This window comes from Bos indicus, chromosome 15, assembly GCF_029378745.1.
Source record: "Bos indicus isolate NIAB-ARS_2022 breed Sahiwal x Tharparkar chromosome 15, NIAB-ARS_B.indTharparkar_mat_pri_1.0, whole genome shotgun sequence".
In the NCBI taxonomy this organism is placed as follows: Eukaryota; Metazoa; Chordata; class Mammalia; order Artiodactyla; family Bovidae; genus Bos; species Bos indicus.
The window spans coordinates 62,758,609-62,772,610 of NC_091774.1; the positions used below are offsets into that span (position 1 = coordinate 62,758,609).

Here is a 14,002-nt window from a genome sequence, read left to right on the forward strand (position 1 = left end):
CAACAGTGTCTAATTTAAATTATACTGAAGCTGTTTTAAATACTACATTTGGAAAAACAAATATACAGGGCATTTAAATGATTATATGATTACATGATTACAAAAGAGATAATACTAATAATAAAGTGATAAATTGCAAAAACATGCCACAAATAAAAAAATCAGGAAATCCTAAAAGTTCCATCAACTACAAGCATCCTTTAACACATGTTTGTTACAGCTTTTAGATGCCACTATCCAGGAAGCACACATAATAAAATTTAGAAACAAGACTGTAAGCACTTTCATTAGGCTCCAGATATCAATACAACAGTATCACCCAAAATAAAAACAGAGTTGCTTTGGTTATATACTGTTGTGTTTTTTTGTGTGTAAATGCACTCAAGGATTTCCCACCAGACTGGGTCCAGCTAATCAGTTATTTGCCCATCTATTAAGTGCCAACTTTAAAAAGTTACACTATGTCCAGCAGGGAGCAGTATTACAACATCCATAAGACTTAATGCCAACATGAAACGGACAGACGAAAATGAAGGGGGAAAAAAACCCACTTACCATAGGTCTTTACAACAATATACTGAATTTTTACAGTATTTACAGGGCTTCCAGAAAAAAACATCTAAAGCATGTCTCAAAGCAAATATAGGTGATCCACAGTACCAGGATTCCTAAAACAGGAAATCAAAATTATATTAGGCAAAGATTTCTTTCAGCCATATTTAGTTGAATTAGTACATAATATGACTAAATGTCTCTCAGTTACTAAAGTGCCATCTTCCTTAGTGGATCAATCGGATTTGGAAGTCAGATATTCAATGACACTTTGGGTCAAGTGATTTTAAAAAGCAGAATATTATTTTATTTACCAGAGAATTTAAGTAGACGAAGAAGGTCAGTGGATGACATAATATGTCAATCACCAGAGAAAAGTGTGGTCAAGGACTTACAGTTGTTAAACCAACCATACACAGTGCTGATATATCAAGCCCTTCTAAACAATTTGCAGGTTATAGAGAGGATATGACATTCATTTCTGCATGTCAGCATGAATGAGTATCTAGGGTTAATTTTAAGAATGAAAAGGCAACAGAGAAGTAGCCTGTAATGCTGGTATGTTAAGATTGATTAGCCAGATATTTACTGAATATGAGGAATGCACATGATACTGTAAAAAAATTCTATGACCAGTCACAATATGTCAAAGGCAAAACATATTATGTTTGATATTCTAGATGTCAAAACCTGCCTCATATTCAATGATAACAACTCCACGTCAGTTCTTATGACTGAGGAAATAATGTATCACCACTTTCTTTTTCTTTTTTTTTAGGCCACACCATGCAGCATGCAGGATCTTAGTTCCCAGACCAGAGACTAAACCTGTGCCCCCTGCATTGAGAGTGTGGAGTCTTAAACACTGAAGCACCAGGGAATCCTAATGTATCACCACTTTTACCTGAAACATTAAATAGTTTGCCTTATGTGTGTTTACATGCAAAATTTCATTGTTTACACTAAAAACCAAATTTTTGCCATTAGAAAAAGATAACATATGAATATTTACCTTGAAATATATATACATAATAAAGTAGTTTATGTAATACAAATAACATTTACTTGAAATGTAATAAATAATCCTACTGTTTTCTTCAGAGAAAATGACATGAGAGAAAATGATTTGATTGCTGGTAGAAACAAAGATATTAAGGAGATTCTGGTGAATGTGCAGAAAGAAGCAAATAGGTAGATTCTCCATCATCTTAGAGAATATATGTGTCAGGAACAGAATGATCCAGAAATAGGAACACTGAAGGGGTTTCTGGTGAAGTCTCAAAAATGGAATGAGACATTATTGAACAGGACAGGAAAGGCAGTCTTTGTTATAATGTAGCAAAACTGAAATGTATTCTAATATTGTGTGAAAAGGAGATAAACCTGGATATTTGGTTGAAATTTCCAAGCAAAATATTGAAGGCATGTACGGCTTTCTCCTTGCTGCTTATGGTAAAATGTGAAAGAGAGGGTAATAAACTGAGGAAGGATAAAGAAGAAAAGGAGATAAATTGAGGAAGTTAAGCAAAAAGAAATCATTACTTGATGACTTAGAAAATTTTTCGTGTGTCTAGACTGCAAAAAAGGTTAACATCACAAATTATTAGGAAAATGCAAATCAAAACCACAAATGAGATACAACTTCAAATTCATTAGAATGGCTATCACCCAATAAAGAGCCAAAGTTGCTAGGACATAAGAGAAATTGGAACCTCTGTGTATTGCTGGAAGGAAGGCAAATGGTTAAGTCACTGTGGAAAACACACTGGCAGTTCTTCACAAAGTTAAACATATAATTCAGCAATTCTGCTCCTAGGTATATACCTAAACAAACTCTAACAGATACTCAAACTCCAACATTCATACATTATCCATAATAGGCAAAAAGATGGAACCAGGACAAGTGTCTGCCAACAGCTGTATGGATAAACAAAACGTGCTATATACACACAATGAAATATTACACAGCCATAAAAAGGAGTGAAGTCTGATACATGCTATATGATGGAAACACTGCTAAGTGAAAAACATGCAAATGTTAACAAAGAACAAATATTACATGATTCCTTATGTGAGGTATGTAAACAGGCAAACTCACAGAGACAGGAAATATAAAGTTACCAGAGACTGCAGTGATGGCGTGGGAAGTTACTGCTCAATGAGTAAAGTGTTTCCATTTGGGATAATGAAAAAGTTCTGGGAAAAGACAGTGACAGTGTTTACACATCATAAATATAGCTAATGCCACTGAACTGCACACTTTAAAATGATTATAATAATAAATTTTGTATTATGTATTTTGGGGCTTCCTTGGTGGCTCAGATGGTAAAGAATCCACCTGCAATGTGGGAGAATGTCAGGAAGCATTTAACAGGAGGATTCCTGTGTTCCTGTGTGCTGTTTTCGATCTGTCATGAATCCTGTCCCTTATTAATTCCTGAATATTCAGGAATTAAGTGGAGTAGCAAACTACTCCTGGGGCTGAAGAATGCATGCATTTCCTTCATTAGTTTTTCCATATGGTGATAAGTAACTATTTACGACCCTCTTCCTTTTTATGAACCATATGGTAAAAGTGATTATTTACAACCCTCTCTCTTTGATATGGATTGCCTTATGATAATTTGTAAGTCTGGACTTTTGATTTTTATCTCTGCTGAAAATAGCTACCTTGTAAGACAGTATATACAACCACACTATGTTGAATAAAACACCTTCGCTCCATCAGAGCTCGGGTCCCCGTGTCCTTCTTTCCTTCTCTCTCTCAGGCTAATTCTTTGGAGCGCACAGGCCCACTGAGCTCACTTTCTTGCACAGGCTTCTAAGACCCTCTCGAGAAGGCAAACTGTGCCTTCACCCCCCCTCGAGAGGGTGCCTGGTGCCTACATGTAGCAGTGCAAGCCCTGTGTCAAAGGGCTTTATTTGTTTTCTGCATAAACCAAGGAATATCAGCCTCTTTCACTCTCTCTTTTACTTTCTAATCGTTAACTCTGGACCACCAGGTTCTGGTCCATTAAAGGACTTCAACAGGAGACCCAGGTTCGATCCCTGGGTTGGGAAGATCCCCTGGAGGACGGCATGGCAACCTACTTCAGTTACTGCTGCCTGGAGAATCCCCAGGGACAGAGGAGCCTGGCAGGCTACTGTCCATGGAGTTGCAAAATGTTGGACACGACTGAGCGACTAAGCACACATGCATACTTTTATCACAAAAAGCTTTTTACCTATGAAAAAAGGGACCAAGATCTTGAGTCAGCTAAGAAGGTTAACATACTGATTTCAATTAGGAGAATTAAGACCGGGCTACTGATAAGCAAATTTGGAAAACTCAGCAGTGGCCACAGGACTGGAAAAGGTCAGTTTTCATTCCACTCCCAAAGAAAGGCAATGCCAAAGAATGCTCAAACTACCGCAAAATTGCACTCATCTCACACGCTAGTAAAGTAATGCTCAAAATTCTCCAAGCCAGGCTTCAGCAATACGTCAACCGTGAACTTCCAGATGTTCAAGCTGGTTTTAGAAAAGGCAGAGGAACCAGAGATCAAATTGCCAACACCTGCTGGATCATGGAAAAAAGCAAGAGAATTCCAGAAAAACATCTATTTCTGCTTTACTGACTATGCCAAAGCCTTTGACTGTGTGGATCACAATAAACTATGGAAAATTCTGAAAGAGATGGGAATACCAGACCACCTGACCTGCCTCTTGAGAAACCTATATGCAAGTCAGGAAGCAACAGTTAGAACTGGACATGGAACAACAGACTGGTTCCAAATAGGAAAAGGAGTACGTCAAGGCTGTATACTGTCACTCTGCTTATTTAACTTATATGCTTATTTAACTTAAACTTATATTTAACTGAACTGCTAAGCTCTAAATTGAACAATTCGAAAGTTCAGTGAGGGAAAATGATCATCATATATGACAGTAATTCATTACTTTCATATGAGTTTATTTCAGTTCAGTTCAGTTCAGTCGCTCAGTCGTGTCCGACTCTTTGTGACCCGGTGAATCACAGCACACCAGGCCTCCCTGTCCATCACCAGCTCCCGGAGTTCACTCAAACTCATGTCCATCGAGTCAGTGATGCCATCCAGCCATCTCATCCTCTGTCGTCCCCTTCTCCTCCTGCCCCCAACCCCTCCCAGCATCAGAGTCTTTTCCAATGAGTCAACTCTTGGCATGAGGTGGCCAAAGTACTGGAGTTTCACCTTTAGCATCATTCCTTCCAAAGAAATCCCAGGACTGATCTCCTTTAGGGTGGACTGGTTGGATCTCCTTGCTGTCCAAGGGACTCTCAAGAGTCTTCTCCAACACCACAGTTCAAAAGCATCAATTCTTCAGTGCTCAGCTTTCTTCACAGTCCAACTCTCACATCCATACATGACCACAGGAAAAACCATAGCCTTGACTAGATGGACATTTGTTGGCAAAGTAATGTCTCTCTCTGCTTTTCAATATGCTATCTAGGTTGGTCATAACTTTCCTTCCGAGGAGTAAGCATCTTTTAATTTCACGGCTGCAGTCACAATCTGCAGTGATTTTGGAGCCCAAAAAAATAAAGTCTGCCACTGTTTCCACTGTTTCCCCATCTATTTCCCACGAAGTGATGGGACCAGGTGCCATGATCTTAGTTTTCTGAATGTTGAGCTTTAAGCCAACTTTTTCACTCTCCACTTTCACTTTCATCAAAGAGGCTTTTTAGTTCCTCTTCACTTTCTGCCATAAGGGTGGTGTCATCTGCATGTCTGAGGTTATTGATTTTTCTCCCGGCAATCTTGATTCCAGCTTGTGCTTCTTCCAGCCCAGCATTTCTCATGATGTACTCTGCACAGAAGTTAAATAAGCAGGGTGACAGTATACAGCCTTGATGTACTCCTTTTCCTTTTTGGAACCAGTCTTTTGTTCCATGTCCAGTTCAAATGTTGCTTCCTGACCTGCATATAGGTTTCTCAAGAGGCAGGTCAGGTGGTCTGAGTTTATTTAGGAAATGTTAATAGAAAAAGAGCCTGGCATGCTGCAGTCCATGGGGTCATAAAGAGTTGGACACAACTTAGCAACTAAACAAAATAAAACAAAATAGAAAAAGGAAGCATGACTTGCTCTTCAATTTTTTTAAAAAAAATCTTAGAATATCAAGCAGACTACAAAATTAATTTCAAATCTTTCATTCTAGAAAATGACAAAACTGTAATACAACACAGAGTTTAACTTGTTTTTAACCCTCCATTTTGGGGAATGAAAAAATACAAAAGGTAAGATCATACCCTTAAAATCCAAAAGATTTTTAAAAGAAAATACTTTTTAATGATTAAAAATCTTAATTCAGTGCTGGACAACTCTGATAGAAAGCTCTTTAATCTGAGTTGAAAATGATATTTCTACGCTCTGGAAAAACAAAGGGATCTAATTTCTCTTTCACAAGGTTAAGATAGGTCTTCTTCAACTCAAAATCATTCATCTCTGAGTTAAATATGTCCCACTTACTATCCATTATTTCATATCACAGTCTCTAACCATACTGCTTTCTCTGAATTTACTCATTTTATCAAGACAAATATGCCTCATTGCTTAGGCAAATATCCAACTGTAAATTGGCTAAATAAAGGACTAATTTAGAAGGATATGAATGCTGAGTTTGGGCCTAGTTACAAACAGTAAATAAAAGCCTGAATTTTGTCATGACACAGTTCATTACTGTTGTGAAACCGAGCTCTATCATTTACTAGCTATACGACAATGACAGTTAATTTTACATGTCAACTTGACTGGGCCATGCAGCGTCAAGGTATTTCCGTTCAGTTCAGTTCAATTCAGTCACTCAGTCATGTCTGACTCTTTATGACCCCATGTACTGCAACACGCCAGGCCTCCCTGTCCATCACCAACTCCAGAAGTTTGCTCAAACTCATGTCCATCAAATCAGTGATACCATCCAGCCATCTCATCCTCGGTCATCGCCTTCTCCCTGTGCCTTCAATCTTTCCCAGCATCAGGGTCTTTCCCAGTGAGTCAGTTCTTTGCATCAGGTGGTCAAGATATTTGATCAAACATTATTCTGGGTGTTACTGTAAGGGTGTATTTGGATGACATTACCATGTGAATCTGTAGACTAAGTAGACTGTCCTTCCTCATGTGGGCAGACCTCATCCACTTCATTGAAGGTCTGAGGAGAATAAAAGGCTGAGCCTTAGACCACTAAGAGGGAGTGAAAAGCATCAACATATTAGAGATTCTGAAAACTTTCTAAAAGAGTGACAGGTAGAACATGACAAAAAGAAGCAGTCTGGCATAGTGTTTAGTAAACTATGGTTCACAGGGCAGATTTTCCAGGCTACCCTCTGCTGTTGTATACCCTGCAAACTAAGACTGGTTTTTATACTTTCAAATGGCTCAAAGAAAACAAAGATATTTTGTGACACGTTAAAACTATATGAAATTCAAATTTTAATTTTCATAAGCAAAGCATTAAGACACAGCTGTACTCATTTTTTAATATAAAATTGCATTTAATGGTAGTGTTAAAAAGGGATGAAAGAGGACATGTGGCCTGCAAAACCTAAAATACTTACTATTTGGTTTCCTAAAAAGCATGCTGACACCTGGCCAACTACATGCACAGGATGTTTAGGAAAGATGGAACTTTTCTTCCTGTAGCAAGGGCTGAATCAATATTTGAGGAGGATAAAAATGGTTTAACCTTCCTGAGAGGAAGTTAGGTGAATGAAAGTATGGTGGTTGAAAATCTAGGATAGGAGCCTCCTTACCAGGCTATTAGAAAAAGGCCTGTCCTATCTGTTTGTTCTCTGCTTATCCACCTCGATCAAAACATATCAATAAGTCAGTCCTACCCATACCCAAAGGAACCTACAGATTTAGTGCAATCCCTATCAAAACACTCATGATATTTTTCACAAAACTGGGACAGAGAACTCCATAATTTATATGGAACCACAAAAGACCCTATACAGCCGCAGCAACCTCAACAAAAAAAGAACAGATGAAGGTATCACACTCACTGACTTCACGCTATATTACACAGCTACAGTAATCAAAACAGTTTGGTACTGGCACCAAAACAAAACTATATATCAATGGAACATAACAGAGATCCCAGAAATAAACCTACATATCTATGGTTAACCAATAAAACAACAAATAAAATAACAAAGGAGCTAAGAACATACAATGGAGAAAAAAACAGTCTCTTATAGAGTGATGTTGAGAAAACAGGAACAGATACACGTAAAAGAATGAAATCTGAACATTTTCCCATACCATATACAGAAATAAAATCAAAATAAATAAAAGACCTAAATCTAAGACCAGAAACCACAAAACTCCTAGAAGAAAACAGCAACACACAGTTTGACATAAATTGCAGTGATATTTTTTAGATCTGTCTCCTAAAGCAAATGGAACAATAGCAAAAATAAACAAATTGGATCTAATTAAACTTAAAAGCTTTTACAGAGCAAAGGAAATCATTGACAAAACAAAAAGAAAATCTACTAGATTGGAGAAAATATTTGCAAATGATATGACTGATAAGGGGTTAATATCCAAACTATATAAACAGCTTAAACAATTCAAAATAAAAACAAAAAAAACCCAAACAACCCAATATTTTAAATGCAAAGATGATCTGATAGATATTTTTTGAAAGAAGACATACAGATGACCAACAGGCACAAGAAAAGATGCTCAATATGAGTAATTATAAGAAAAATGTCCGTCAAAACCACGAGATATCACCTCACAACTGTCAAAAAGGCTATCACCAAAAAAACCACAAATAACAAATGTAGGAGTTTGAGAAACGGGAACTCTCATATGCTGGTGGGGAGAATGTAAACTGCTACAGTCATTATGGAAAACAGTATGGAGATTCCTCAAAAAACTTAAAATAGAACTATAAGATCCAGCAATTCCACTCCTGGATATATATTCAAAGAAACCAAAAACACACAATTTGAAAAGATATATGCACCCCATTGCTCATTAGTCAGTTCAGTCACTCAGTCATGTCCATCTCTTTGCGACCCCATGGACTGCAGCATGCCAGGACTCCTTGTCCATCACCAACTCCTGAAGCTTGCTCAAACTAATGTTCATCGAGTGGGTGATGCCATCCAACCATCTCATCCTTTGTCGTTCCCTTTTTCTCCTGCCTTCAATCTTTCCCAGCATCAGGGTCTTTTCCAATGAGTCGATTCTTCACATCAGGTGGCCCAAGTATTGGAGCTTCAGCTTCAGCATCAGTCCTTCAAATGAATATTCAGGACTGATTTCTATTAGGATGGACTGGTTGGATCTCCTTGCTGTCCAAGGGACTCTCAAGAGCCTTCTCCAACAACACAGTTTAAAAGCATCAATTCTTAGGCACTCAGCTTTCTTCACAGTCCAGCTCTCACATCCACACATGACTAGAAAAACCATAGCTTTGACTAGATGGACCTTTGTTGGCAAAGTAATGTTTCTGCTTTTTAATATGCTGTCTAGGTTGGTCATAACTTTTCTTCCAAGGAGCAAGCGTCTTTTAATTTCATGGCTGCAGTCACCATCCACAGTGATTTTGGAGCCCAAGAAACTAAAGTCTGTCACCGTTTCCATTTTGCATTGCTCATAGCAAGATTATTTACAATAGTCAATATAAGAAAGCAATGTAAGTCTCAATCAACAGAGGAATGGATAAGGAAGATATAAAACTGCAATTTTGCCATTTGCGACAACATAAATGGTCCAGGAGTGTATTTTACTTAATGAAATAAGTCAGACAGAGAAAGATAAATACTGTATGTTATCAATAAATGTGAAATTTAAAAGTAAAGTGAATGAACACAACAAAATGGAAATAGACTCACAGATATAGAGAATAAACTAGTGGTTACTAGTGCGGAGGGGTTGGGATAAGGGAAAACAGGGGTAGGGGATTAAGAGGTATAAACTACTGGGGATAAAGTAGAGAAGCTACAAGGATATATTGAACAGTAAGGAAATATAGCCAATATTTTATAATAAATTTAATAGAGAATAATCTATAAAATACTGAATCACTGTATTATACACTGAAACTAATATATTACTATAAATCAACATGCTTTAAACAACAACAACTAAGTCCTACCTACCCACAAGGAATTTCCATCAGGATTCTTTCCAGTTAGGGTAAAGATTTGCTAAAAAAACAAAATAAGAAAAAAGTCCATTTTAGTTATCTATATTATTCAACTGATCATATATCAACACAAATGAACAACTAAAGATCACCAACATTTAAGAAAATCACAAGAATGAAAAAGAAGGCCCATGATGAAACACAGAACAAGTAACTCTGGAGAAATCAGAGGTAATTCATGTAGGAAAAGAAAATAATTGTATTTAACACCTTTAGAGATATTAGGTAAGATATTGTATTTAAGAGACAATGGGTATATAAAAGAGCAGAATTAAAAGAACAAAGATGAGAATTTAAAGAAATTTAAAACAATGCCAGTGCACCACCACCTTCCCCATATATACAAAAAACATAAAATTTGAAACCAAAGTTGAAGAAATACAGAAAAATAACCCAAAGAGGGTAATGATCTCTCTAAAATGTTATAGGAAAACACTACTTTCTCCCATCCAAAAAACACACATACACACACACACATAAGGAAAAACAATGCAAAGGATCCAGAGAACAGCAGGTGAAGAAAAATAAATAGATCCTTAGACACGTCTTTGATGTAGAGCAGAGGTTGTGAGACTAGGGCCCAATAAACCAAATCCTGCTCACTCTATTTTAGCAAATAAGGTTTTACTGGAACACAGTCATGTTCATTTATTTATATATTGTCTAAAGTTGCTTTTTTGCTACAACCACAGTGCTAAGTAGTTGCAACAAGGACCATATGATCTGCAAAGCCTGAAATAATTACTATTTGGTTTTCATAGAAAAATTTTGCTAAATATTGATTTAGAGTTATATAGCAGCAACTTGGTAAAAAGTAGCTTTTAAATTTAAATAATTAAAACAAAATTAAAAATTCAGCTCTCAGTCATAGCAGCCACATTACCAGTATTCAAACATCAAATGTATTTAATGGCTATTATACCGGTCAGTGTAGATATACAATATTTCCATCAACACAGGAAGCGGTACCTGGCAGGGTTTACCTGGAAATTATTATAGACCACTACAGCTATATTTTAATTCTTGCTTCTAAAAGTGCTACAATCAAGGGGCAGGCAGTCAAGATGGTGAAACACGTCACAGAATTCATGTCTCCTCACAAGTACATCAAGGATACGTCTACAAACGGAAATTTCTCACAGAGCTCCTGCTGAACATTAATGGAAGACTTCGGATACCTAACAGGACAAGAAAAATCCTTTTCTTGGGTAGGAAACAGACAGACAGACAGAAGGAAGGGATTAAAAAAGAGACCAGCACCCCTGGTGGGAAGCTGAAGGTAAGGAGAGGTTCCTGCACCAAGAAAAATCACCTCATGGTGGGGGAAGTCTGCTGGGACAAAACAGCAACATTAGGGGATCATGGGGGAGCACAAAGGGCAGACAGTGGAAGACACCACAAACAAGATGAAAAGTTAACCCTCAGAATGGGAAAAAGTATTCACAAGTGAAGCAAGGGAAAAGAAAACAATCTCCAAAATATACAAACAGCTCATGCAGCTCAACATAAAAAAAAAAAAAAAAATAGGCGGAAGACCTAAATGATATTTCTCCAAAGACAGACAAATAGCCAACAAACACATGAAAAGATATTCAATAACACCAGTCAATACCCAAATCAACTATATTCTTTTCAGTTGAAGATGGAAAAGCTCTATATGATCAGCAAAAACACGATCAAGAGCTGACTGTGGTTCAGGTCATGAACTCCTTATTGCAAAATTCAGGCTCAAATTGAAGAAAATAGGGAAAACCACTAGGCCATTCAGGTATGACCTAAATCAAATTCTACATGACTTCACAGTGGAGGTGACAAGATTAGATCTGGTAGACAGAGTACCTGAAGAACTATGGATGGAGGTTCATAACACTGTACAGAAAGCAGTGATCAAAACCATCCTAAAGAAAAAGAAATGCAGGAAGGCAAAGTGGTTATTTGAGGAAGCTTTACAAATAACTGCGGAAAGAAGAAAAGTGAAAGGCAAGGAAGAAACGGAAAAGATATACCCAACTGAAGGCAGGGTTCCAGAGAACAAAAAGGAGAGACAATAAGGCCTTCTTAAATGAACAATGCAAATATACAGAGAAAAACAACAGAATGGGGAAGACTAGAAATCTCTTCAAGAAAACTGGAGAAATCAAGGGAACATTTCATGCAGAGATGGGCCTCATAAAGGACAGAAATGGCAAGGACCTAAAAGAAGCAGAAGACATTAAGAACAGATGGCAAGAATACACAGAAGAACTATGCAAAAAAGGTCTCAATGACCTGGATAACCACAGCAGTGTGGTCACTCACCTAGAGCTGGACATCCTAGAGTGTGAAGTCAAGTGGGCCTCAGGAAGCACTATTACAAACAAAGCTAGTGGAAGTGACGGAATTCCGGCTGAGTTATTTAAAACCCTAAAAGATGATGCTGTGAAAGTGCTGCACTCAATAAGTCAAGATTGGAAAAGGTCAGTTTTCATTCCAATTTCAAAAAAGGGTAATGCCAAAGACTGATCAAACTACCCTACAGTTGCCCTCATTTCACATGCTAGCAAAGTTATGCCCAAAATCCTTCAAGCAAAGTTTCAGTAGTACATGAACTGAGAATGTCCAGAGGTACAAGCTGGATTTAGAAAAGGCTGAGGAAGAGATCAAATTGCAACATTCCTTAGATCATGGAGAAAGAAAGAGAATTTCAGAAAAACATCTACTTCTGCTACACTGACTACACTAAAGCTTTTGACTGTGTAGATCACAACAAACCAAGGAAAGTTCTAAAAGATGGAAGTACCAGAACACCTTACCTGTCTCCTAAGAAACCTGTCATCGGGTCAAGAAGCAACAGTTAAAACCGGACATGGAACAGCTGACTGGTTCAAAGCTGGGAAAGGAGTACAAGGCTATATATTGTCACCCTGCTTATTTAACTTCCATGAAGGGTATATCATGCAAAATGCTGGGCTGTATGAATCCCAAGCCGGAACCAAGACTGCCAGGAGAAATATCAATAACCTCAGATATGCAGATGATACCACTCCAACGGGAGAAAATGAAGAGGAACGAAGAGCTTCTTTAAAACTCAACATTCAAAAAACTAAGAACATGGCATCTGGTCCCATCACTTCATGGAAAATAGATGGGGAAACAGTGGAAACAGTGACAGACTTCATTTTGGGGGGCTCCAAAATCACTGCAGATGGTGAGTGCAGCCATGAAACTAAAAGATGTCTGCTCCTTGGAAGAAAAGATATGACCAACCTAGACAGCATATTAAAAGGCAGAGACATTACTTTGCCAACAAAGGTCCGTCTAGTCAAAGCTATGATTTTTCCAGAAGTCACGTATGGATGTGAGAATTGGACTATTAAGAAAGCTGAGTGCTGAAGAATTGATGCTTCTGAACTGTGATGTTGAAGACTCTTGAGAGTCCCTTGGACTGCAAGGAGATCCAACCAGTCCATCCTAAAGGAAATCACTCCTGAATAGTCACTGGAAGGACTGAGGCTGAAGCTGAAACTCCAATACTTCACCCACCTGATGCAAAGAACTGATTCATTAGAAAAGACTCTGATTCTGGGAAAGACTGAAGGTGGGAGGAGAAGGGGACGACAGAAGATGAGACGGTTGGATGGCATCACCAACTCAATGGACGTGAGTTTGAGTAAACTCCTGGAGTTGGTGATGGACAGGGAGGCTTGGTGTGCTGCAGTCCATGGGACAGCAAAGAGTCAAACATGACTGAATTGAACTGAAAGAGCCTCTTGATGAGTATGAAAGAGGACAGTGAAAAAGATGGTTTGAAACTTAACATTCAAAAATTAAGATCTGGCATCCAGTTCCATCATTTCATGACAAATAGAAGGGGGAAAAGTGGAAGCAACGGGTTTATTTTCTTGGGCTCCAAAGTCACTCAGATGGTGACTGCAATCATGAGATTAAAAGATGCTATGCCTTAGAAGAAAAGTTATGACAAACCTGCACAGTGTATTAAAAAGCAGAGGCATCACTTTGCCAACAAATGTCTATATAGTCACAGCTATGGTTTTTCCAGTGGTCATGCACAGATGTGAGAGTTGGACCATAAAGAAGACTGAGCACTGAAGAATTGATGCTTTTCAATTGTGGTGCTGGAGAAGACTCTGTAGAGTCCCCTGGACTGGAAGGAGACCAAACCAATCAATCCTAAAGGAAATCAGATCTGAATATTCATTGGAAGGTTTGATGCTGAAGCTCCAATACTTGGACCACCTGATGCAAAAAGCTGACTCAATGGAAAAGACCTTG

General features: G+C 37.9%; 1 protein-coding gene across 17 annotated transcripts in view; it reads right to left on the minus strand.

Moving 5' to 3' along the window:
- IMMP1L (inner mitochondrial membrane peptidase subunit 1) overlaps nt 1–14,002 on the minus strand; it is a 77,131-nt gene that overhangs the window by 57,297 nt on the left and 5,832 nt on the right. For 4 of the 17 annotated variants that reach the window (XR_011560623.1, XR_011560622.1, XM_070767625.1 and 1 more), the window contains exons 2-4: nt 9,684–9,731; nt 6,649–6,750; nt 556–668 (exon numbers count right to left, since the gene is read on the minus strand). The exons of 1 other annotated variant lie outside the window; for it this stretch is intronic. Coding sequence is in view for 8 of the 16 variants with exons in the window: in XM_070767625.1 (XP_070623726.1) it covers nt 556–668; nt 6,649–6,750; nt 9,684–9,731 (263 nt within the window). In the remaining 8 variants the exon portion in view is untranslated. Of the gene's footprint in view, nt 1–555; nt 669–2,673; nt 2,749–6,648; nt 6,751–9,683; nt 9,732–14,002 lie in introns of all 17 variants that reach the window. 12 more of the 17 variants (XM_070767633.1, XM_019974940.2, XM_070767631.1 and 9 more) reach the window with 5 other exon arrangements.